The 26,381-nt window shown below is 40.4% G+C and overlaps 1 protein-coding gene across 4 annotated transcripts; it reads right to left on the reverse strand.

Moving 5' to 3' along the window:
* Positions 1-275: 275 nt before the first annotated feature.
* Positions 276-25,955, reverse strand: LOC135435279 (endoplasmic reticulum aminopeptidase 2). Of its 4 annotated transcripts, none has more exons than XM_064692255.1 (13): positions 25,662-25,955; positions 21,040-21,495; positions 8,453-8,593; positions 5,397-5,537; positions 5,246-5,328; positions 4,978-5,186; positions 4,667-4,847; positions 3,263-4,607; positions 2,252-2,394; positions 1,930-2,192; positions 1,736-1,865; positions 1,307-1,678; positions 276-1,245 (listed from the first exon to the last, which is right to left on the reverse strand). In XM_064692255.1, exons 2-13 carry the CDS (start codon positions 21,191-21,193, stop codon positions 1,093-1,095), a joined length of 3,315 nt encoding a protein of 1,104 aa, XP_064548325.1. In that variant the 5' UTR covers positions 21,194-21,495; positions 25,662-25,955; the 3' UTR covers positions 276-1,092. The 4 variants fall into 4 exon arrangements, with proteins under 4 accessions (XP_064548325.1, XP_064548324.1, XP_064548326.1 ...); XM_064692254.1 differs by having other exon boundaries at positions 5,397-5,585; XM_064692256.1 differs by lacking the exons at positions 21,040-21,495; positions 25,662-25,955 and adding an exon at positions 8,785-8,986 and having other exon boundaries at positions 5,397-5,585.
* Between the last annotated feature and the right edge of the window lie 426 nt (positions 25,956-26,381).

Genomic DNA, 26,381 nt, shown 5'->3' on the forward strand with positions numbered 1-26,381 from the left:
AAAATATGAAATAATATTAAATATTCTTTTTGGAACAGACAGAAATATTTAAAATTGTGCTTGTTCGTTCAAGTGAGTTCTCACTGTATTTAGCGGTATCTGAATGCACTGCCCATAAATAGTGTGACCATAAAGTAAAAGTCAATAGATACACACAAATACATACGTACTTCTATCGATAATAATGACAATATGTAAATTTGTTGTGCATAAATAAAAAGTGTCGAGAGTTTTGGCAAAGTTCTTGCTCTATGTACATATGCATGTAGTATGCCTTTATGGAGTTCCAATATTGCGTGTATCTTTTTTTCTTTTTTTTTTTTTGGAAAAGGAAGAGTTCTGTGATATATCAATGCGCACACATACATTTACATAAACACACACATACAGCATAACGTTAAATGGCTTAAGAAACGAGTCTTACGTTAAAGAATATGCTATACATTTATCATAATTTGTTTATAGATTGTTTTTTCTTTCCTTTCCTTTCTGTTTTTTTTTTTGTATGTATTTTATATGTTTTTGCTTTTTTCTTTTGAGTTTTGCTGAAAAAATATGGTAATTTGTTTTGTCTTACGGGCTATATTACTTTTCTCTAAATATGCTTCCTTTTCTTTTTGTAAAATATACATACATATACAATATAGATATATCTTTATGTTCAGTTGTAGATAATAGAAAATGGCATCAGTAAGTATGCGTATTTCCCATACAGTATATATATATACTTAAGAGATTGGTGTGTTTGCTTTCCTAATTTACAGTTGAATTTTATTTCATTGCGTTAACTAAATCCCAAGTAGGAAGTAAAACCAAATACAACTAATGGAGATCTGAAGACCCTGTCGATAGGTAATCGCAAAATGGCAAGTGTATGGCAATGATATGGTAATTGTTATTACTTTAGTAAGTACTTTAAATAATTATATATAATTCATTGATTATTTTCGTGTGTGTGTGTGTGTGTGTGTGTGTCTGCCTGCAAGGAACATAATTACAAATGAATTGGGGAGAACCGTTTCCAACCCCAACACCTCAAAACATAATTAACTAAAATTCAAATAGTTCTATTTGCTCAAGAGGCGCAATGCTCTATCGATGCGAATGCAAATTACTTTCCACCCATTTATAGAGCGCCGTCTGGGATCTGGCCACCCATTCCACATTGGAGGCAACGCTGCTCAGCGTCATGTTCAGCACGGACATGCCCTGACCACGCCCAAAGCGATGTACCAACGACTTCAGCTGGGGGTGCAAATATTTATAAATCAATTTTAGACATATACATATATTAGTTCTCGCGTACCTCATCGTAATCGAATTTCGTTGCGCCATATTGCGTTATGGCCGATATCACTTTGGCGAAGCTAATGGTGCCCGGGCCCAGACGCTTCTCCAGCTCAAACCATTTGGCCTGCAGAAAGCGGCAGGCCATCGCACCGCCGGTGGGCGTGCCCGCAATGGCCTTGAGCACCTGGACCACCTCCTCGGTGGGCAGCATGGTGACATGCGACAGCAAGCGATTCTGCAGCCAGGCGTCCTTGGTGCGCCCCAAGGCGCGCAGCAACTGCATCCGCTCCACAAATGTCTCCGAGGTGCGCTGCAGGTTGACAAAGCGCTCCCAGCAATGCTGCCAATAGATGTACTCGCCGGACAGTATGGAACCGGTGTAGACCACCTGAATGAGAGTAGCGTGTTAAGGTAAATCCCAAAAGTGGCCTCTAATCGAGCTTACCTCACGCAAATTGGGCGCTATGGCGGATCCATTGTAGTACAGATATTGATTCAACATATTCTTCGCCTTCGTAATGCTGTCAATGTCCTCCCACAGCACCGAGGCCAGGAGCACCTCGGGCCGCATGAGCCTAACAGGCAGATATCGTTGATATTTCACTTTTATTGCAAATGTACATTCAGATTGTAGCTCACCTGCTGGCCACATCGCCCTCATCGGTCCAGCCCACCTTTTCCATGACCGTGGATAGTTTCATTTTGATAAACTCGCTGAGCATCAGGAAACATTCCGAGTACTTGAGTATGCGACGCCATTTCTCCAAATGTCGCACAGCCAATGCCATTGGACCGTAATGCGTCTCACTGGGCAAATATTGGATCATATTCATCGTAATCTCGCAGGGCAACAGATTCGCATGGCACAAGGTAAACGCGTCCGAGAGCAGCCCGAGACGATCCTACACGAAATTACATGAAATTACATTTGAATCCATATTTCATGGATATGTATACAAACCTCGCTGCTAAAACGATTCGGATTGTTGGAGAGCTCCTCGATGAGACTAGCCCAATTGTCATCGTTGTAGACGACGCGATAATAGCCATTCTGTATGGCATTCACCTTGATCCATTTCACATTCTCCGGCACATTGAAGGTTACTGAAAATGGAAAATTAGAAATTTCAAGATGGTTCTTGTTAGGCAATGCTTAGAACTAAATTATATCGGAATAAGAAGAAGAATTCTCTTCTTCTACTATAGGTATTATTTTGGCCAAGCCAAGATTTCTTCCATCGGAAAGATTTTCCAGACCCAAACCAATATAAACACTAAGATGAGTAACGCCATACAACAAAATGCTACTATGCTGCTTGATTTTTTGAAAATTGAGAACAAAAACGAAATCAGTATCATTGCGACCTCTCAACTGAAAGAGCGAAAAAGCTAAAAATAGAATGTACTCTCAGCTTCGGCTCTACGAATCGACGCCGAGCACCATCAAGGCAGGCTGGCGACTAACTTCGTCGTTCGTGTTAGCATCAACAAGCCGCGACTTCGGCTGGCATGTCGTGTGAAGTGGAAAAAGCCAGTTGAGAAGCCAGGCTAGAAATTTTGCGTCGCATTCAAATGTGTGGGCATTATTCATCTTAGTGTTTATATTGTCTTTGCCCAAACTGCGTCCCAACTGAATTAATTTCCACTATTCCGATTCACCATATTTCTGTTAATGAATCTCTTGATGAGAGAACTGAGCAGATTGCCAAGTAGATCGTTTGGGTCCCAGGCATATTGAGGCATATTACTGCAAAGCAGATGAACTACTGAAGCTGGCAAGTATGGTATCTCTTCTTCCATACAAGCAATATATCTGTATGCAAAACCAGAACCCTTTTTCAGAATAATACTTCCTCTCTGATCTATGATCTATCTACCAGGTTTGAACTCAGTCCGCCTAGATTACAACCAGGTCTTAGGGAGGACTTAGGTCCTTGAAATAACCCAACCAAACTTAATTCGGGCTACTCACCATCGATGTTTTGCATCCAGAGCGTCTCGCTGACATTGTTGATATCGGTGACATATGTAACCGGAAAAATCCATTTGAGATGTGGCACAGACTTGTGCTTGCTGGCATGGGTCGGCGCCACGGTGCTGGGCATATCGGTGGCATTCACTGTGGTCTTGTTGTAGTTGTTGCCATCGTAGGATTCATCGTGAATGGCCAGAAAGTCGGCTGGCTTGAAGGGTCGCTGCGATATGGATATGGTGTTGCCCATTTTGGTAACGGTAAGCAGCGGAAATCCGGGCTGATGTGTCCACAGCGTCATCATGTCCTTAATATTCTTCGAGCCGTTCGCCTTTTTCGTGCATATGGTCCAGAGATCCGTGGGTTCGGCGGTCTTGAAGCGGTTCAGCTTGAGGAAGGTGCCCAGGCAGCCGCGGAAGCGATCCTCGCCAATGGCCGTGTGCAGCATGGAGAATATAGCTGCCGTTTTCTGGACAAAAAACTCCTCGTTGTTGCCATCGTGTCGGGTGCCGTTCATGATGCTGTCCCAGCCCTGAATGGCGTCGATGTCCAGCGCCGCGTTGGCCATCTTCAGCAGGTACATCTCGCGCAGGGGCCAGCTGTCTTGGAGTGGAGCCAGCGCATGTATGCCCAGATATTGAATGAGACCCTCCCACAGCCAGACATCCTTGAGCACCTTGCGCGAGGTGATGCCGCCGAAGAACTGACGCACCATGGCCTCGGCAATGCGCAGCGCACTGAACTGATACTGCTCCGAGGTAATGGAATGGGGATCGGTCAGAAATGAAGTCTTCAGCGTGACCAGACCCAAGGAGGAGATCAAATTGCGGTCCAGCGAAGGCAGCGCCACAAAGTCCACCTTAGTCAGGGGATAACTGATGTCCAGCCAGGTCTGTAGATACTCCAACACATCTCGGGATGTGTGCAGAATGAATGAGGAGCGCGGCAGCAAATCTCTAGGCGCATAGAAGGTATACGACGGTGCACGCTTAATGGAGGACCCGGTGGACTGTGACAAGGAGGTCAGATTTGTGGGTTTGCCGTTCCCATTGATGGTCATGGGCAGCGCTGTGGTCGTCGAGCTGCTGATATTGTGGAAGGGCGTCAAATTCACGTTCAGCGAGTGCGTCAGAGCCGTAATGTTGCGCACCGGCGGATTTTTGCTCTTCAGCTGCGTGTAGTTGTTCAGCTGCGAGGGCTTCTTGCCGCTGCCGGCGGTGGCTGGAGCCACCGTGGTGGGTATGTACGCAGCCGAGGGCTGCAGCGATTCCCGCTGAAAGTCGCTGACTACCCAGGCAACGGCATCGGCGGGCAGCGGTGGCGTCTCGATGAAGTCATCACGCAGCTAAAATAAGATTAGCAATAATTGGTAAGACCCTACGAGATGATTGGGAGTGCACTTACCAGGCCTGTGCCCATGTAGAAGCCGACATCCTCTGTGGTATGCACTATGGAGTTGGATAGACCAATGTGGAAGCGGTCACGGAATACAGAGATGCGGAAAGGCGCACGCACGTGCGGCTCATCAAAACAGGGAAAGGCACGACGTGCGCCATTTGGCCTGAAGACTGTGGCTGCCAGCAGGCTGTAAGCGATTAAGGATTAAGGATTACTCTAGACGCTTTCCACTTGTGAGCAGAGCCTGAAGTTGAACCAGCTTCCACAACTAAGCTGGGCTCGAATCGAATCATAATTGAAATGCAATTGACTCTTACCGTTCCCGTCCATTAAAGCTTTCGTACTGATCCACATAGAAACCCTCCGGCTCGGGATTCAACTTGGAATACCAGCGTAAATTCAGCGTATAATTTGATTTCTTCTTGAGCTTCTCCTTAACCTCAATGTAAAATTGCTGACGTGGCGGAAATTCCAGCACCTTGACTATCTTCAAGGCATAACCCTTGGGACCGGGCGTAACCAGCGCCTGTGCGTAAAATGCAATTAGTTGGGAGTCCCCTAATTGGATCAACTCACTTCACTCACCTTCTCGGTAACATTGAGGTCCTGTATGTGCAGCACAATAAAGTTGGTTTCCCTCTCAATGAACAGATCGATGGTCACTTGACCTGCCGCAATCAAAGTTAAGTAAGAGAATTGCATTAAGGGGAAAGGTGGTTTACGGCTCACGGCTCACCTTTGACGTCGAGCGTTGTGAGATTGGGGTGTATCGTAACCATGTAGCGCAAGGGTCGCACACTGTTGGGCAGCATCTTTTCCAGCCAGGGGAAGGGCTCCCCGTTCGTTGCAATTGGATTGAATGGCTGTGTGTTGTTTTCTTCATCCGTTTCATAGTCAGACGCCGTTTTCGCCGCGCAGGAACAGTCTGCAAAGGTCAAACACACAAACGTAATGTTCAGATACGTGGATTGGAATGGGGCTTTATTTATTAATTCGTTTTTTTATATGGTTTGGGGATCTGTGGATTGTTGTTAATCAACTGCGTTTTACACGGTTAACAAAGAGAACAAACTTAAAAGGTAGGGCTTCAGAAACGCTAGGGTTAAGCAGGGTTAAGCAGAGGGTGGAAATAATAAAAAGCTAGCATACAATCTGATGACTGGCGGAGGAGTTCAAGACTTTTGACTGGGTTCGCTAGCACATTTAATGGGAGATAAACAGAAATATTATACAAAATTGTTCTATAAAAGATGGATGGCTTTTTGTAGGTCCAGCGCATGAGTTGGGAAATGATTCTTTAATGGAATGTTTTTTTTTTACTAATACCTTTTTTCATAATTTCTTAAAGTAGTAAAAATAAACTCAATCAAATTCTGTGAAATATTGATTTTGTCAAAAAAAAAATTGTCTTTCTAATTATACTACAACTCCATCTTATTATAGCTGGGCAAATAGATTTCGGTCTACTCTTCTTTCTTATAATTTATTTTTTTCTTGTTTCTGCCCTGAATATTTAGGGTTGGCATAAAGGAACGATCGGTAAAATATTTTTATAGGGTATTATGAAAATTAACTCAACAAGTATGATTTAATTTTTCAAATTTTCCGACTATGCATAAATGTGTATTTGCCTTTTGTGAATGGGTAAAAAATTTATGTTTCTAGTGTTTTAGCTAATGGTATTACTAAATATATATATCTTAAAATGTAGTATTACTTGTCAGGTATGAGAGAGTATATAATAGCTATGAGCTTGGAAATCGAAATGATATCTGTTTATGTAGATTCAAAGAATGTTCCTACTTTATAAAATACTACATCAAATACAAGCAAACAATTTTCGGAAAAAAGTAAGATACGATTGAATATGTTGATTTCAGTTTATTGGTGAATCGAAATAAAGAGAAAAGTCTTGGATTTAATTATTAGTTGCACGATAATTAAAAGTAGATCAAATACACTAAGTAACGAAACATATAGAAGGGGTATTTTAAGAACAACATTGGATGACAGCAACATGCCGACAGATTATATTATATATCATAAAAATACTATATATGAAGATATATATGTATGTACTAAATTTTCAGGGCTAGTTACCGGTTAGAAGAAGTGGGTTTTGGAAAATTTGTTACTCACATTTTTACCAATCAAACAAGCGTTTAAGAGAAATTTTCATAAATATGTATATAATATTTGGTTTTTACAAAAGACAACAAAAAAGAAACAACAATATGAAAAGAAAATGGTAAACAATTTATGTATACATATTTATTTATATATATTTATATATCTATGGCATATAGAAGACGTATTTTAATTAGATTATGCTTACGTAATTTTAAAAGTCAATTAAAAGCTGGCATTTTAAGTGTATTTCCGAAGTGTTGCATCAATTAATGCCAATACAAGTATGCTGGGGAGTAGGCAATGATAGACCTTAAAACTTTTATGCCGGCTGGCCACACCGTGTTGCATATTTCATTTGCAAACATGACACACACACGCACACACACACACGCGTGCGGACTACATGCATGTCTGGCTCCGGCTACGGCTCCGTAATGCAATTAGCCTTCAATGCATTTTGCCCCATTAAGTATGCAACACAAGGTTTATGTTTGTACTTTGCATACATTTTGCAACGTAATATGCAACACTGGAGCCACCAGCCTCCCCAGCCAACCGCCCCTTGCAACAGAAGCCTCCTCCTTGCAACCTTGCATGTGAGTGTGAGTGTGCCCAGCATATATTTTAATGGTATTTGGTTTGGGTTAATACTATTAAAGGCAAGTTACAACCGACTGCGACTAGGCGAAGGAGCAGAGAGTAGGATGTGTGAATGCAGCTGCTGCTGGCTGCAACCTTCATCAACTTAATGCGATTATATGGCTTCAATATGGATAATATGCTGTTTACTGCAGGCTCTAAAGAGGCACACCAAGCGCAAAGGCGTGCTGGCATGTTATAAAAAGCTTTGACTAGTATGGAAACATATAATGTAATTGATTAAAAGCATATTTATAATTGTCTAACAGCAACGAGATCTGCATACGTTGTGGAGGTAGCAGCTGAATATGTAGAGCTTCACATGTCCTGCTTTCATTTGGAGCAGGCTAGCATTTTTAGTAAGCTTTTTTGGAGGTCTGACTTGCCCAAGATCAGGTATGCACAGCTACACTGTGATAACCTGTTTTTGGCTTTTGACCTGGTCAAGATCAGCCCTCTCAAGGTTCACTTCACAAGCTGCAGCTACCTTATGAAAATCTTTCCCATTCGGATACATGAGTCTACCTTCTGTTCCTTAGAAATCGTATTACAAATAACTGCTTATTGATTGACAGACTCTTTAAACTATTAGGTCCAAGCTCGAGTCCACCATATCGAATTCCCTATAAAAACTTGAAGGAACTGCAGTTTTATAACATTGTGTCAAGTTTTGAAGGAGCCAGGACCTAGTTAGCAGAAGTGAAACAATCTTATTGAACACAATCACATAATATGACTTGTTTCTGGAACATATAAGATTAGTTTTCCTGCCTAGAAACACAATATAGTGTGTGTGTGTGTGTGTGTGTGTGTGTGTATCTTTGTTACAGAACCTGTCAAAACTGTTTCTCTCTTTGCAACATATCCGGCAAGCGGAAGCACAGCTCGCCGGTTGTCGCTGGCTTTGTTGTTGTTGCTTGTTGTGGTGGTAATAAAATTAAAAAAAAAAAAGAAGAAAACCAACAAAACGAAAAGAACGCAAAGAAATGCAACCGAAAGGCAAATATGCACAATGGAACCTACCATTTTGGGGTCCGGCGTAGGCAATGATAACGGCCGTCAGCAGCAGGGAGCCGAGCACGATGCCGGCGACGAGAAGGGCGCGTCGCTGCGAGCAGACGGCGACTCCGGTGCGCGTCTGGCGGCCTCCACTCGATTCGCCACCTGGAAAATGTAATTAAATGTCAGTCAGAGATAAAGGACGAAGTGAGAAGTAGCGCACAGAGTGGCCTGGGAGGGGCTGAGAGGTCATATTAAATTATGTAAATATTTGCACGCGAAATGTTTGCATTGCGCCCACTGTGTGGACGGATTGAACGTTGGATTTTATATATATGTATGTATATATGGATTACCTGATAGAAATGCACAATCATCCAAATCCGGATCATTTGTCATTTCGATGCGCTCGCGCCGCCAAATTTTTGAACCTTTACGACCACCGCCAACGACCGAAATCTTAACGGGGCCGATATCTTTTGGTCTTCCGGCCAATACGTTAACTTAATTGCGTTGCTTAAACGCCGCGTTCTTCAGTTATTTATATTAACTATATACTATTTAAACGACACATAAATTAACTATCACAAACGTAGATCAACTGCTGATATTTTGTTTAAATAGTTGGTATGATTATGAAAGCAGCATTTGATATGCCTCAATTTGTGTCCCTTTTTTTACCCTTGAATTATTCATAATGATATTTATAATTCATTATGATATATATATAGTGTATGATCTGTTCATGTTAACTAGTCTTACAGTTTTAAATCTACTATTATGAAACTTTCGGAATTGGCAGGGTCCGTCTACTATATCATATAGCTACCGTAGAAATGATTGAAATAAATTCTTTTAGAAAAACCTAATGGTTTTTCAAGACGTCTTGATCAAAATCGGCATTTTCTTGATTGGAAATACTCCTGACATATGTGCAAATTATTATTAGCATCGGACTACTATATCATACAGCTGCCATAGGAACGATCCATGAAAAATTAACTTCCTTTATGCAAATCTGTTTTTTTTGTCATGTCAAACTTGATATTTACTAGATTCCCTAAAAAAATTTTATTAACATCGGACTTCTATGTCAAATAGAAATAGAACTATTAATTAACTTCTTGTATGAAAATATTGCTTGTTTTTCAAGATATCTTAACCGAACTTGACATTTAATAGATTCCCTGACATATGTTCAAATTTGTAGTATGATCGGACAATTATATCATGTAACTGCTATATAAGCCAAAACTTAACTTCTTAGGTGAAAATCTTTTTTGATTCCCTAGGATTTCCAATGCTCCTACTATTATCATATAGTTAGAACCAATTCATCAAAAATTAAGGTCTCGTAAAAAAACTTATTTGTTTTTCAAGATATCTTGTGCAAATTTGACATTTACTCGATTCTCTATGCTCCTGCAATATGCGAAATAATCAGCCATAGGTAAAATCAATCCAAAATTAACTTCTTGTAAGAAACTCTTGTTCGTTTTTGAAGATATGTTAAGGAAACTTTTACATTTACTAGATTCCCTAAGCTCATGGCTTTATTGGAAGAATCAGTCAGTTTTTGGCTGTAAAACATTTCTATCATTCAAGACATCTCAATCAAACTCAGCATCTACGAGCTTTACTATTCGCATCACATATCTACAAAGCCGTAGGCCATATGTCTACAAGGGTATTTAACTTTGGCGTGCCGAAGATAGCGGCTTTTTTTGTGCCTCGCCCAGTCAAGCCACGTGCGCCTCATGCATATTTTATGCACTTGCCACATTTATATAGCCAACTTTGACTACGTTAGCCCCATAAAATTCTAAAGGTAAATCAGTTTGAAATTGACAGAGCCGAAAAACTCTCATCGACGCGACGAGTTGATAATCTGACGGACAAATAATCGTAATTTATGCGCCCCCTCAAAAGGCAGAGATGAAAAGTAAAAAAAAATAAAAAGGAAAATATGTGCGTCGACTTTCCACCCGCCTTTCTCGATATTATTTTCTCTTATTTTTCTTTTATTTTTTTGGGACAGGCGCCAAAAGCTGCCGCCCTTCCGGTCTCGACTCCTGCCGCCGCACAGCCGGCATCCCGTCTAGTCCATCGCCCATTTGGGCTTTGTCTGAGCCGGCGGCTGCGACGGCGGCAGCGGCCCTGTCCATGTCGTTGTCTGCGTCTGCACTTTTTGAATGTTGCTCGCAATTTCAATGTCGCATTGAATTAGTGAAAAGCGCTTTCAACGCCCCAAAAATCAACCCCCGAAAATGGTGAATGCTTTCTGTGTGTGTGTGTGTGTCCATGTCTGCTTTTGAGCAGCACTTGAGGTTCAAGTTGAGCATCCTTGGCGAATTTTATGCGGTTAAGACTTGGCAATAACAAAGTAAATATGCTATGCTTGATATTTGGGTAATTTACTTGCATTTGCTTTAAAAATCAAAACTTCTATTCAAAAATATAAATTAAGATTTTCAATTTGATATACATTAACAAAATATTTAAAAAATTAAATCTTCTGTTTACAGTCATACATTTGCGCAATATCAAATGCAATTTATCAGCCGATAAGGCGATAAAGCGAGAATATATTTTATGGTAGAAATTCGTAGTATTTAATTTTTTCCGCTTGATTAGATTCTACAGGTCGGCAACGGGCTATAAAAACCTGGGCATGCCTGTCTAAATTAAGAATAAATATTGCTTTTTTAAAGGTTCGATTAAGTCTTAATAAAAGCTTTTTACTATTTTCTTATCTGATGGATAATTTCGAAGAAATTATATTGTTTAAAAAATAATGTAACTATCTGACATTGTTATTTTTATTTAAGAATAAAATTCATAATTAAATGCTCTTAAAATTCTCTAAACATTGAAAAACACACTAAATATACGCCTGTTATCATTCTTTAAGACTTACAAAATGTCCATTAACTTTCTAATATGCACAATGCTTGACTATAACAATTTCTAAGGACCTGCAGTTGTTGCGGGAATGTAAAAATAGCCTTGTCACAGTTCCTGTTCTATTCTTTGACATGTCAAGGTCAACAGCCATGTAAATACAATACTATTAACTGCATTGTTAAGACGCTTTCTGCATTTGTTTACATTTTCATGCATGTGTTATTATTGTGAATTTGTTGTTGTTCAACAATTGGAAACAAAACTTTAGTGCTTACGCAGCCAGCGTCGCAAGAGCGCAAGAGAGCAAGAGAGAAACGAGCGATAGCAAGTGTAAGAGCGTATGCGTGGCACCTGGAATGCCAGCTGAGAGCGCGCGAGAGAGAGCAACACTTAACTGTGCGCTCGCATTGGAATCTGTGTTTTGAAAATGAAATGTCAGAAAGCAAAGCTCAACAGCGCGCATTTCCTCACATGCGTCAATTGAGTATCAGTGTTAGTGTGTGTGAGTGTGAGTGTAAGTCGGAGAGTATAAGTGAATTTCCGGCTTTGTCTTAGCTTTGATTATGCGGCGTTTTTCTTTGCGAGAAGCGAGCGCGTTTCTGAGTGCTTTCTGAATGCGCGTATATATGTCAATAGTGCGCTTTCCAGTCCAATTCGAGTTTTTTTTCTTTCGCATTTTGCTTTTGCTTTTTTACTTTGCTATCCTTTTTTTTTGCATCTGGTCCCTTTTTTGTTTGCCACTTGACTGAATTGGCGAGTGCATTTGCGTACAAAACGGCAGCGGCAGCGGCAGCGGCAGCAGCAGCACCTACTCCTCTTCCTCTATTGTTGGCTCTAGAAATTAATTCTGACATTTTGGTCGGACGCCCGACCCGTTTGTAGGCTATATAATAGTGCAAGCAAGCGTGTGTACATATTTGCTTTGGCTTGTTGCTGTTGGCTTTTGGCTGGCTATGAAAGGTCAAAATAGCAACAATTAATCAATGCATGTGACGGTTTCATTAGGCCAAAGCCAATTTATTTATATGGCTCGCCCACTTGGCCCAATATTGGCTTTTACTTTGTACACTTTGAACTTAAAGCTTTGCTTTCACAATCAAATTCACTAGTTTCACTTGAAGTACCGTTGAATTTCCGTTACCGAACTCGATTTGTTGCCAGAACTTTATTGCTAATTAGCTTCAATTAACAAAAAGCCGAATGAAATTGATTCGTTTCATCAGTTGCCTTCTCTTACTTTGCTCCTTTTCTTTCTTATTTTCTTTTCTTAATAATTTTTTTTGACAATTTCTATGCTCTTTTCGTTATAGACACGCACAGCGGGCAGGGGCAGTGTGTAAGGGCAGCACGCGACTCATCTGTGTGCGAGTGTGTGTGTTTGTGTGTGGGTTTATGAGGAGGTTTTTTTTTGTCAACACGGGCTTTCGTTTCGTTGTTCCGTTTGTTTGTTACGCGCTTTCTGATGCGTTTGACTGCGCGTACATTTTCCAACTGGATGCTGTTGTGGCTCGCCGTGGCGTCTCCGGCTGCGAAAAGCACTTTTGCAGCAACCCCTCCGACAATGGGCACTCTGAGCCCAGCCCCCGACCTGCCAGCCAACAACACAGCTGTGCAGCGCATGTCCACGCGCTCTCGCAAGCTCCCTCTCTCGCTCGCTCTCCTTGACGCTCTCTCGCTATTTGCAAATATTGGCTCTCACCTGCGAAAATGAAAATGAAATTTCTTTGGGCCCTTTTTGCCGGTCCCTTGCGCCAACAAACAGCATAAATAGTGGAGTGTTTTGGTGTTGCCAGGCACATCGGAATCAAGCGAGCATGCTGCAACCCTTAAGCACCACCCACCAGCAAACCCCACCCCCTCCCCCCTCCCTTCCCCCCTTCCCTCCCTTATCAGCCACACCATCATCCGTTTATTTCTCCCCAATATGCAGCATTATCTAGCTGCTGTTGTTGCCACTGCTTCTTTATCATGTGCTAGTCAAAGGTTCAATCGGCGAACAGTTCTTGTTGCTGCATGATTAGGGGATGGATTCCGGCTTTCAGCTATCGTTGCCTCGTTGCCTGGTTGCCATACATACATATATGAAGCGCATTCCGCTCGAGATTTACGAGCGCACGTATTTCTCGAATTGATGCTGCTTTTTATTGCCTACTTTGTGGCGCCTTTGGCAAGTCCAACACACACTCATTAGTTTCTAATGGAGGCTGCAACTGCAGCAAATAATTCCACAAAATTGGAACACATGCTGAGCGCCTGCAACTTCCAAGTGTTTATGATAGAAATAAACCCATTATTGCAATGTGAATTGCTCTGATTGAGTCTGACGCAGACTGAGGAGGATTCACCCTGCTGACCAGTTGGATTTGATTCCATTATTCTACATTTAGATATGACCATATTCATTTGTACATGCATGAAGTTGACTTCTAATTTACATTTTTTGTTTATATCAATATGCTTTGATTGCAAAATAAATAAAATTAAGGAATCGAGAAAAAATAAAAGACTTTTGGTACATTCTTTATATCAAAATTCGTACCCATAAAACACAAAGGAAAACTAGAATACAAAAAGAAAATTAGAATATTATACTTAAATTAGGCAGAAAGTTTGCCAAAACTGCGCAAAGTCAAAATTTTGTAAATTATGTTTAAATTTTAAGAAGGAAACGGTCTGAAATCTTTGATTGGGGGTATCCGAATTTGGAATATCATTTTTCTTATATAAGATTTCTTATATAAGATATATATAAGATGCATAAATACACTTCAATTAAGCAGGTATATATATACAGAATTCTTAAAAGGCGTCAAACTTCTAAGGATTTAAGAAAAAGAGCTATGCCATACATTTTCAAACAATTTATATATGAAAAAATTATAAAAATTCTTCCACTAATGAAAGAAAATCATTTTTCATAAGGTAAATTAAAGCAACAAGATGGCAGATAAAACATATACCGCTCAATTAAACCAGATTTCAAACTAAAAGGTGGGAAAATTAATGAAATTTTGGTAACATTTGGCACCTGTTTTGGACGTGCTCTAATTTGATTTGGGCATTTGCAGCCGCAAACAAAACGAACCGTACTTGTTTGTATATTTTTTATTTGTTGCGAACTTAAAAAAGTTACGCGTAAACTAAGTAAAAAAAACTTTTACAACGTATTGATGAGAATGGCAAAAGTTTTATTTGGGCGCAGCGCCTGGTCACGAAAACTTGTTTAATGTCAACACTCAAGGGGTGTGGGGGAGGTGGCAGGGTTGAGGTTTGAGCTGCTCGAACCCGAGCAGCGGGCTTAACTCAATGAAATCTTTGTCACGTCGTCGTATTGCCACAGAGAGCACACAATTAAATGATGGAATTGCTAATGGAAACACAGGGTGTTCATTAGAAAAGTCGCACCTCCCATTTACATGCCGCAGAGAATTGCCGACGAGGCGTTTTTTCAATGTCTATATAAGGTCGTCGCTGCGTACAATTCAGTTAACAGGGCTTTTCTTTTCAATTGTAATCGCAACCCAGCTTTTACCCCAAATCGTTCCGTCTGTTATTTAACGCATTGCACGGGCGTCGCCATCAGCGCACCATGGGATATTTTTAAGCTTTTTTCTGACAAATTGCCTGGGGCTTATACCTTAACATACCAAAACAGTTAACATAATCGTCAGCTGTTAAGCATAACAGTTCTGAGCAAAAATCCCAGGCTTCAAATTTATTAAATTGCATATACTTAACCCTTAAATGATGAAAAACCCGCTGACAATATTTTAAATATATTTTGATTTTTAAACTTGACTTTTATTTCTGTGACTTTTATTTAATATCTTCGGAATATATATGGAATTTTTTGAGTAAAATATATTCGACTGTTGATAAGGATAATTTATAGCCCACGCTTATTTATACTTATTCCGAGACTTTGAGTTTTACGACCAATCTTAAATGCTATTTTTAGAGCACAAAGTGTACATATTGCCCCATAGTACAGCGTGTCCAGCATTGAGTATTTGCTGTCGCTTGCAAATTTACAGCCCACAATTTGTGAAGAGCACACAGATGAATGCCGTGTGTGTGTATGTGTGTGAATGTGCGTGTGTGTGTGTGTGTGTGCTCCCACTTCAAGGGCTTTGACTGTCGTTGAACATGGCCACAAGTGTCTGTAATAGAGAGCGGGTGGCCCCTGGGCGCCAAATCGAAATGTGGTGGTTAAATAATCGCTGTTTATGAAACAATCAATAAATTTAAGCTGCTGCGATGGCAGTTACTGCGTCATGTGGCTGCTATTGCTCCTGCTGCTGCTGCCTTAGGCGTTGATATACTCCCCGACACACACACACACTCACACACACAAACATTCGCACAAAACTTGCGAACCTTGATGCCAAGAGTTGAACGGGGGGCTGCGGCTGCGACTTGAAACTCGTAATTGCTCGATTAAGTGCTTGTTAATCTCTGTACTTCATTACGTTTACATGAACGATAAGAGAACAACAATAGAAATAGCCCGAAATGGGCTGGATTTCATATAACATTCAATGGTTTTGTCGAGTGTCAAAGATAATGTTATGATGGGTCGAAAAAAGAGAGAGAACAGTGGAAAGTATTCTATAAATAGCAAGTCAGAGTGGTCCACTCAAGACTGTTCGAGTAGAAGACACACACAGACTATTAGTTATGAACTTTAAGGGTTGAATGAGGTAAGGAATCGAAAAGTGAAATATTTTAAACTGTGCAGAAGGGCGTACTTATTAAATTTGAAGCCTGTAGCTCTTATAGTGACTGCAAATCGATATTTGCCATTGTTGGATTAACCGGAGCATATTTATTAAAGTGTTCCTTATAAGCTCTGGCAACTGCCCAACATGGCCTATGCTTATTGCCTACTGTGTATTGCAGGAATATGTTATGAGAAAACTATTCGACACGTGTGCTTACATATGTTAACTTTAGCTGTTAACTTAAGCATGTTAAGCAATAACATCAGCCCCTCATATAAAATATAAAAGTAGGCTTGCAGATATCTTCTGCTCTGCGCCTAATTGATTGAGAACTCAATTATTATTATAATTCTTAACAGTTAGGACATATTTATAGGAGGATATACTGGTGTTGACTTCTTCTAGCATCTGCCAAAGCTTAGGGAATCTTAATAATATAAATATTTAAAAAAAATGATTAACTTTAAATTAAAGTCGTCTGACAAGCAAACACAAAAATATAGAAATTGACTGCTGACATAGCAAACAAACAAAGTTAATGCAAAGTAGAAGCTTTCCCAATTTTCCGCTTGAATGACAAATGTGCATTTGTGTTTTGCGCTCTTAAAGAACCGTGCCCCACCTCCCCCATCCCTCACTAAGTACAGTGGGCACTTGTGCAGTCAATTTGTGGAATGTTCAATAAATTCATTAATTGGCAGCTCGTGTTGAAGCGGCACTCCAAAAGGTCTCCATTGCCAGCATAGGCATCCTTGGCCCAAGTACTCGACTGTGTGTGGCAGCTGGTGCATGCAACAAATGCATTCGATGGCAGCCAGCTGCCATGAAATGAGCTTGCCAAAGGCCCCAACTAATTGTGCAGAAATTGGACTGAAAAAAAAAAATCATGAAGAAAATGCAAAAAAGGGAGCGAATGCCTGGAATGTTTTCAAGTGCTGCGAAAAGTGTGCTAGACCACAGCCAAGTTGCCAGCTACTTCTCCTCACCTCCGGCGGCTGGCATTGTTGTTTCCTGCCTGACTGACAGACAGATGGACGGACAGACGGGCCGACGGAAAGACGGACAGACTTGCCTTTGCGAGTCGCATTTTCCATTTTGCATTTTCCATTTAATTACGTGGGCCGCCTTAGGGGGGCGCACTGCGTGCTTTGTAGTTGCATTTAATTGTGTGTTTGCCTGTGTGCCTGTGTGCGTGTGTGTGTGTGTGTGTGTTTGTTTCGTTTGCGCCATTTTGCAACAATAATTTGTTGCACTGCGGCGCATCGCTTTGCCATTTGCATCGCCTTCCGTTGACTTCCTGCTCGCAATGCTTCAAGTGGCCTGACCCAAAAACACATTTTATCCATTTCTATATGTCTTCACTTTCACTCGCACACACACACACACACCCCACACACATTGCATTGTTTCTGTTAGCCCCATTTTTATGCTGCTATTTTTACTTGCAATATTTTTTTTTCATTTGCTTTTTTGCCGGGATGCGCAGGACTTCTTTATTTAAGTCAAGTTGCTTCAAGTATGCGTGTGTGTGGCTGAGCGTGTGAGCCCATTCAGAATGCAATCAACATCAACGCATCCTGCAATTATAAACGTCAGCGGCAGCAGGCATCGACAGCAACAACAGCTGCTGCCACAGACACTCAGTTGTTGCCTGCCACAAACCGTGTTGCTCGAGTGTTGAGCACATTCGTGCTGCCTGCGGCTGTCATTCGAGTGCTTACTCCAGTTTGTGCATTCTTAATTGCAACAGCGACAGGCACACACGTCCTGCTCCCGTGACACTGATTTTGCATAGGTTGCCATGCCACCGACCATTTTTCCCATTTTTCCCGGTGGCACACTTTAGGCGTTGCCTTGACGCGTCTCCCCACGTGCCCAAGAGCTCGCGATGTGTTGCACAGATAAAAACCAATTGGCTTTTATCATGTCACATGCAGTTCCACGGTTGATGAAGTCTTAAGACGCCAGCCGGGATTTCCACTATGTTTGCACTGTCAGCCTCAAACTGTTTAATAATTCATCAAGTATTCTGATGAGCTAAACGGGCTAAGCTTGAGATCTGCCTTAAAGGATACTTTTTCCACGAATTCTGCCAAACTTAGTCTTAGTTAGTCTAAACATTTCCTGCGGAAACCAGTTTCCGTTTGACGACTCCATAAAATGGTCTCCACGACGCAAATAGTTTGGGAAAATCAATTCGAACACCGGCCGCCTCCAACCCCAGGCTGAACATTTACTTACTTAACAGGAAATGAGCCAAAAGGCCTCAGGCTGTCGAGCTTAACTGAGTCAAGCCAACCTCCCAGCTAGAGTTGGGCGCGTGCTTTCTTGCGTGACACGAACACGCACGACCCGTTCTATATAACCCAATTTCAATACAGAAATACAATACAATCCGTGTTGCTTGAATAAATATAAATTCAAGAAAAATCTTAGAATTCGAAAAAGAAATTTTTTTAAGCATAAATATAAATTAGGGACAAATTAGTTAGGCATTGCAAATATTTATATAAATAACAGATTACAAGTGATAATTAAAAAATTAATTATGAAAATGAAGCATTGTTTGTATACATAATTATTGTTTATTGGCATAAATAATAAATCTATGAATAAAAGTTTATAAGTAGAACTTGCTAAATTATTAATTTTAAGCAGAAATATAAATTCAAGAAAATATATGCAGGGTTACAAAAAATATATAAATATAATTTAAAAACAAAATTTGTTTGCGCTCAAAAAAAAAATATATAAATAAAATATTACAAGCAGTTATTGTAATTAATATTATTATTATTATAATTATAATACAACATATAATTATAATTATTGAATATAAATTATGTTAAGCCCTCAAAAATATATTAATAAATATATAAAAATACGTGTTTCTCGTTTTGCTTCGCATTGACTTACAAAAAACCCGACCCCTCTCTAGCAGAAACCTTTTAAGCCTGATGTCACCCAGAGCTTTCGACGCATTTCCCTCGCTAATTAGCCTCAACTAAAGTCATTATCTAGTTCGTATTTAGAGGCCAGAACGTATTAGGCTTAAAAGATTGCTAAGTACCTGCTGTAATTATCGTGTGGTCATATTTGGTCTTAAATTTCTTGGTCATTTTTATTATTCTTAACTTTTAATGTTCTTGTCTTGAAGGTGTCGCTTATTCAGGCATAAGTTTATGCACAACATAATCTAAAATTAATATTCCCTGGGGCACATTTTCTATTACCACACGCACACTCACACACACACACATACACGTGCGAAAACAAACACAAGTCTGCATTGCAAATGGGAAAAGAAACAAAAACCGAGAATTCTAAATGTCTGAAATCTGAGCCAACTGAAGGCGTGCCTGGCTGCAAATGTCCGTCTGTGTTTCCAAGTTTATGTGTCCAACTGAATGCCCCCCGGGGAGGTGGTGGGCGTGGTTAGGAGCTGGTTTGTGGCATCTTTGAAAGCAGCAACACAGGCAAAACAAAAAATACAAAAATGAAATATGAGAGCATTGTGGTCCACAATAGAAAAATGCACAAAAAATGAAAAAGCAAACAAGAAAGTACAATTTACTTCGACCTGACGAAGATTAAATTCCCTCGAAAATATATAGCACATTTGCAATATACTTTCATATTCAGATATACAACAAGATTAATATATATATGTGCGCATATATACATATATATTTAATGTATATATGCAACATTTGATAAACTGTTTCTATTGTTGACAAGATTTTTTTATATGTATTAAGTAAAGGTTGGTCCTGTGTTTGTTCAGAATATCTTGAAAAACAGAATGGTTTTGACATGGGAAAATATGATAAAGTAGTAGGATATTGACAAGCTTTTAGTCATTATATAGTAGTCCGATATAGATAAGATTTTAGTTGCATATTAGGAAAGTTTGATATACTAGTCCGATATTGATATTATAATATTTAAGTTATGTGTTAAAGAACAAAAACGATTTAATAAGGCAAAATATGATATAGTAGTCCAATGTTGATAAAATTTTATCTTTATATGGGGTAAATATGATACAGTAGCTTGATATTGAAAAGATTTTAGCTACGTTTTTGGTACTTAGTAAGAAGATATCTTGAGACAGATTTCTTTAGAAGATATCTTGAAAAACATAAAAGTTTACCACACAAGAACTCTATTGTCGATCGATAGCTACAATTGGCAGCTATATTAAATAGTAGTCTGATCCAGAGGACTACGATATATGAATTATCTGCCATAAAACTTAAAGCTATATAGATTTTTCTTAGATAGACAAATATGGTAACATCGACTCGACTCTTGATACTGATCAAGCGTATCTTGTATATATACTTCATAGGTTCGCAAATGTCTCCGCCTATGCGTTACACAACACGTCAGCAAATAACAGTCCCCTCTGCTAGGGTATAGGGAGTAGAGAATTGCCGCAGCAACAGGCGAAGGCAACGACGAGACGGAGACATTGCTGACATTCATTATATTTACTTGCGGCTGGGCTCGGCTGTTGCTGCAGGTTCGGGCTTGGCCAACGGGGCGTATGAGCATATGACTAACGGTTTCCTGCAGGATGCAAAATTAACGCCACAGCTCAGACAGGGGGGAGGAGAGGGGAGGGGAGACGGGAACGGAAACGGGACGAGCCGGCATTTTGTCTTGCGCATTTTTTAATGCTTTTGTTTTGCATTTGGCGTAATTAAGAAAACAACCTGATGGATGACAGGCGGGGTAGGGGGCAGGTGACAGGTGGAGCAGCCGGGCGAAATTGGCAGCCGCCTGTGGCAACAGGAGCTTTAAACTACGTGTGGTGCGTCAAATTATGCACAAGTGCAATTATGCACTTTGCTTTGTACACAGGCGCCCAGCGGGATGGCTTTGATCATGTGCAGGGGCCTCGAGATGGCCCTGCTTGGCAGCTATTGCAATGCAAACAAACGGATTGGGTTGGGCTTGGTCTGGTTTGGGTAGGTCACTTACCGAAGGTGACGCCATTCGTTTGCTTCTCCTTGTCCTTATCCTTGTCCTTATCGCTCTTTTCGCCGCCCAACGGCTCCAGCTCGATGCCATCTGTGGTGGCCACTTTGTAGTCCCGTTTCGACATGTTGCCACAACAGAAGCCACAACATAACATCTGACCAAATTTGTAGGCTTGTGGCTTAAGCGGCGCCGTCTTGAATGGGTTTACTTAGCAGGTGGACGGGGGGAAAGTTGGAAGTGGAGCTTTGCTGCAATCACAGCACAGCAGCTCGTGCACCGTGTCCTCTGTGTCCTCTGTGCGTCCTTTGGCGATATGTGTGTGTATTCAATAGAATGACTTTATAAAGTACGGGTGTGTATAAGATTATAAGTCGGTGAGCAGAGTTCTAGATTGTTTGTTTAAAATTGGTCCAGTTACAGAAGAGAGACAATATGTGTTGTTCTTTATCGTAGAAACTATGAGAGAGAAAATAGATAAGGTTAGATTAAGTTTTATCAAAATGAACAGTAATGATAACAAATATTCTTGTATATAAAAAAAGCACAAAAATTGAGTCAATTTATGATTTGGATTTCGAGATATTGCAAAAGCTTTTCAGCCTTGAGCTATACCGACTAGGGGATACCCTGATACCCATAAAATAAAAGATACTTGATATGTATATAATATTCTAGAAGCTACATGTCAAGTTTGGTGACTTTACCTCTTAAAAGCTAAGTGGTTTTTTTAATAAAAAAAAACAGGATTTCGATAGTAATTTTTGTCGAATGGGCACGTTATCGATTATCGGAAACAAACTATTACTAACGCGGGAAGGTTCTGAGAACGACGCGTTCATACAGACGGACGGACAGATGGACAGAAAAACGGACATTGCTAGATTGATTCGGCTATTGACGCTGATCAATATATAAAGTCTATGGGGTCGGAGATGCTTCCTCCTACCTGTTACATAAATTTGCACAAAACCTCTCTTTTACACATTCTCAATGGGTTCAGGGTATAAAAAGGATAAAAACATATTATGCAGGAGGAGCCATCTACGACGTCTATATGCGTCTGTCAGTCTGGTCGGCCGTCTGTTTGGACGCGCAGATCAAGTTAAAGTTATCGATTACTAGCCAATCGATAAGTATCGACCTCTCAGCCGAGCTTTTTGGCTGTCTGCCATGAATGACGGATAACAGCAACTGCACCCAGTTAAAGGGTATTTCCTAGTCGGCCAAACTCGTTTGGAGCACTCTTGTTCTTTTCCAAATTACAAATATTTTATGCTTATGCTTTAATCAAAAATTAAACCTTTTTTAGAAAGTTGTAACTAAGTTGATTCATGTGTTAAGTAAATTATTTATTTATGTCAATCAATTTATATTTTTTCCTCCTATTTTTGCCGCCCTCGAGTCCTGCTGGAAAATACAGACACAGGCTTTAAGGTTTAGGCTCATTTCCCTTAATAATAATATATGTATATCCATAAATATATATATATTTTATTTAGTGCCCCACACACTTTCCGTATCGCAAAGAAACTGCATATTAAAAGATAGAGACTTTTGAATATATGGCCAAAAGTTATAAGACACGTTTAGTTTTTGTTGCAGCGAATGGCAAAAGAATCTGTGTGCGCACAGATTACAATCTGTTGTTGCATCCACTTGCATAATATTCATATATTTACATATAGTTAATGTATTCATGAAAATGGTCTCGACTGCAACTTTTTAGACTGGCACAATGAGCCCGTGGCCCGCTGTTGCCGACACTTTGGAGACCGGTGACGACATTGTTTGGGGGCAAACAAAACGAACTTTAATAAGAGCACTCACTGCTCTTAGGCAAACTCCAGCCTCTCCTTCTGCCGGCAGAAGTCATGCCTGCCATTTGTAGTCCAGCACTTATTGCTTGTCTTAGTTGTGGAACACTCCAGAGTGCTTTGTGTGTGGCAACATAAAGCGTTGGCAAAAAGGAGCAGCCGGCGCTGGCAACAATGACAATGCGCTGCATTCGATAGCCTTGGGGCAAAAATGGGGAGCCGGCAATAATTGCGAGCTGAACTCACAAAGCGCACAACGGGGCGCATACGTAATGCGGCTGGCATAAAAATATCGAAGAGGTGCGCCACGCGAACAGTTCAATGCACGCCCATGTTAAATGGAGCAGTTCGGAAGTTGGAGCTGCCGTCGAAGCTGGCGACGCTGTTGGAAATGTAGTCGTGCGATAGGGCACTCCATTCGTCGGCGGCACTTGGCACAAAAGTCGATGCGAGCCAATTGTTTTGGACTGTTTGTTAAAACACAACGCTATAAAGCACTTGGTGGCAGCCATCGCCATCGCCATTGCAATTTTAACTCGGCCCAAGACTGGTATATGGCAAACCAAAGTACACAAAAAGCCAAAAGCACAAAAGGCCACAGTCCAAATGAATTCCGCAAACAACACGTCGGTAGCAAAAGCAGAAACATGCGGCGAACTTTCAATACACTGCCCAATTGTTTGGGTAAGTTAAATTCGGTGAGAAAATTTAATTCGAAATGGTTGGAATTTTAATTGAGCTGCAAACTGACAAAAGGTTTGTCTTCGGTTCCGATTGCCCCAGCTTTGGATTCGGTTCCTGAACCTGGTTGACCACATTGAGGAACCCAGTTTCGAATCTTGGCTCGTCCCATTTCTTACAATTTTCAATAAATAACTCAATTTACTTTATTTATACATTTTTTTCATATTTTCTGAAACTATTTTAAGCACAGCTAAAATTAATTCAATTTGAGCTTCGGCTTAAAGTTAACAAAAGCGTCAAATTACGAGTTCAAATAGGTTTGTTCATTTTTTAAAACTGGTTCATTTAAATCTTCAGAGTACCTCAAATATCGACTGCACTTTACAATAAATGTTGTTACTATATTATTATATACTCAAAAATTAAATTTTCTAAAAACAAGAAGAGAAAAGGTTTGCCTGCTTTATGCCTACTGACTGGGCCTAAGACTGAGTTCCAAGCAGAGTTACAAATTAGTTCCGTTCCGGTTCCGAACCGCTTTACAGCCTTGCATTATGTCTTTACGAACGAAAGACTTGTCATTCTTAATAAACTCATGGTTAACCATATATATATTTAAGCTATAATCTAGGCTAAGCTTTAGTGCACTGCAGAGTGTATTAGAAAATCCGAATACCCTTTAATGGCAACCACTCGCAACGTAGCGCAAGTTTGTTTTTCCCTGGCCATAAAGTGGTCAGAATTAATGGCAAAATGGCGTCAGCTTGTTTTGTTTTTTTTTTTCCTTTTTTTTTTTGTTATGCTTTTTGCTTGTTGCATACAAAAAAGCTTGCGGCATTGAAGGCCGGCCCAGGCCCAAAAGACAATGCAGCCGAAAACAGACAGCATTGCATATGTATGTGTTTTTGGTTGTGTGAGCGTGTGTGTGGTCTATGCGACACGTGTGCAAATTGTGCCCCAAAGTGTAATTTGCTATGTCACTTCCGGTCTGCCGCGACAGGATAAACCAACAGTACGAAACAAAAACTGGTTTTGATATTCAGTTAGATACCCTGCGACATGCTTCCAATAATTTAAATAGCTTATATACTATATAATTCATAAACAAAATTGTGGCATATATAAATTTAAGGCAAAGCTGTGCAGCTTGTAAAACGTTTGCGAATGCGACACAAAGAAGAAGAGACATTACAGCTGCTCTCGCGAGAGAGCAAAAGCATGAACACACTCTGTATGCACATAAGTTTGTATGTATGTGTGTGTGTGTATGCATGTATTTACCTTTTCTATTTTGACCAATTGATTATTTTTACACAGCGCAATTGCGCTTTAGCCCTGCTCTCAGCGAGCGTTATGAGCCCAGTTTTTGTTTTAATGAAATATTAAAAAAAGGGCACATCAGGTGCAGTTTTAAAGCTTTATTTCGGAAAAGCTTTAACGATGCACAGCACAACACGCGCACACACACACACACACACACACATCTGTAGGCAGTCTGGAGAGCAAATGCAATTTTTTTTTGCAATTCTGAAGGCCAATCGACAATCAGAATAGTCCTCAGAGTGCTATTTGGGATTGAATCCCTTAACTCGTTCTGTGTGTGTGTGCCATTAGCTATGGCCATAGAAGAGTTAGTGGACGGTCGGGGGAGCGACAAGTGACCTCGAGCTGAATCCTGTGTGGGCTTTAACCACGCACTAGGTAACTTTTTTTTTTTTTAGCAGGTGTCACGTTTTATTTTTAGCTTCAGCTTCGGAAAAGGTATTCAATCGCTGAAACGATTGTGGGTAAATTCTGTTTGATATGCATGTTTATGAGCCTAACACAGCGCATACATGTTCAAATATTAATGCCAACAATCGTCATAAATAATTAAGGGACACACACACACACACACATGCACGCATCGCTCCTGTGGTTGGGAGTTGGAGTGCGGTCCTGTTCGCTGTGTTTGGCTGTTTGGCTTTTGTGTCTGGGGCATGTCAATTAACTTGTTCCCGTTGCAAAGCCAACATGATAAACACATTTGTCAATGCCACGAGGCAGCTAACAAACAATACAAAATCCACTCTGAATACAATGAGCAAAAAAACAAAAACAAGTGTAAGCAAATAGGCCTCTTACCGTGTTCAAATTGAATGCGCAAAAAAAATCCTTCGTTTGCATCGAATTTTATTTTGCTTACAGTTTTGGGCGCCAAGTTGTTGAAACAATGCACAAAATATATATAATTGGATATGCTTGGAAAGCTGTAGAATATGTGTATTTATTAAACAAAGCGCGCAGGGCAGTACAAAAACAAAACACCGGCAGCACAATTTTATTTGGCCTCACTTAAATAAAAATCAACCAAAATGTAGACGACTGTTTTATATATTATTATTATTCTTATTATTATTTGATGCACAAACGCGAACAAAATGCGACTAGTTAGCACGAAGGATAAACTCGTTCTGCTCATCGAGTCGCCCAACTGGCAGCTGACCAAGCAGGAGAGAGCTTCTGTTTTCTATTCTCGCAAAAGCTGCGCGTGAAAGCTTTGCTATTGTCCTGTGTCAGAATTTGTGCAGCGAAATTCCAAGGGAAGTTGCACAGGGTTGGGGCTATCGAGGGAGATCCAGAAATACTGAGAGCAATAGCCGGTAGTATGGGCCACCAACCCCCTGGCACACACACACACGCATACACCCCACAAAACATCATCTGCCAAGACGCATATCAACAATAATTTTGTTTTGTTCCGGCTAGTGTGTGAGTGTGCAACGCTCTATGCTAGATAAACAAAATATTAGGGGTGTGCAAAGAAATCTTAGGGTGTTGGATGCTGTAATGTGCGCTACTTAA

Source organism: Drosophila montana, unplaced genomic scaffold (genome assembly GCF_035044405.1).
Source record: "Drosophila montana isolate Dmon_TW-CO22-7 unplaced genomic scaffold, ASM3504440v1 contig_3541_1, whole genome shotgun sequence".
Classification (NCBI taxonomy): domain Eukaryota; kingdom Metazoa; phylum Arthropoda; class Insecta; order Diptera; family Drosophilidae; genus Drosophila; species Drosophila montana.

What these genes read in the sequence shown, in the direction of transcription:
- LOC135435279 (XM_064692254.1), bottom strand. Translation starts at nt 21,193, where the DNA reads ATGTTATGTTGTGGCTTCTGTTGTGGCAACATGTCGAAACGGGACTAC. An exon ending in CTACGCCGGACCCCAAAATG is followed by an intron (nt 5,586 to 8,452) that starts GTAGGTTCCATT and finishes TGACCTTTGCAG; the next exon opens with ACTGTTCCTGCGCGGCGAAA. An exon ending in CGAATCGTTTTAGCAGCGAG is followed by an intron (nt 2,193 to 2,251) that starts GTTTGTATACAT and finishes AATTTCGTGTAG; the next exon opens with GATCGTCTCGGGCTGCTCTC.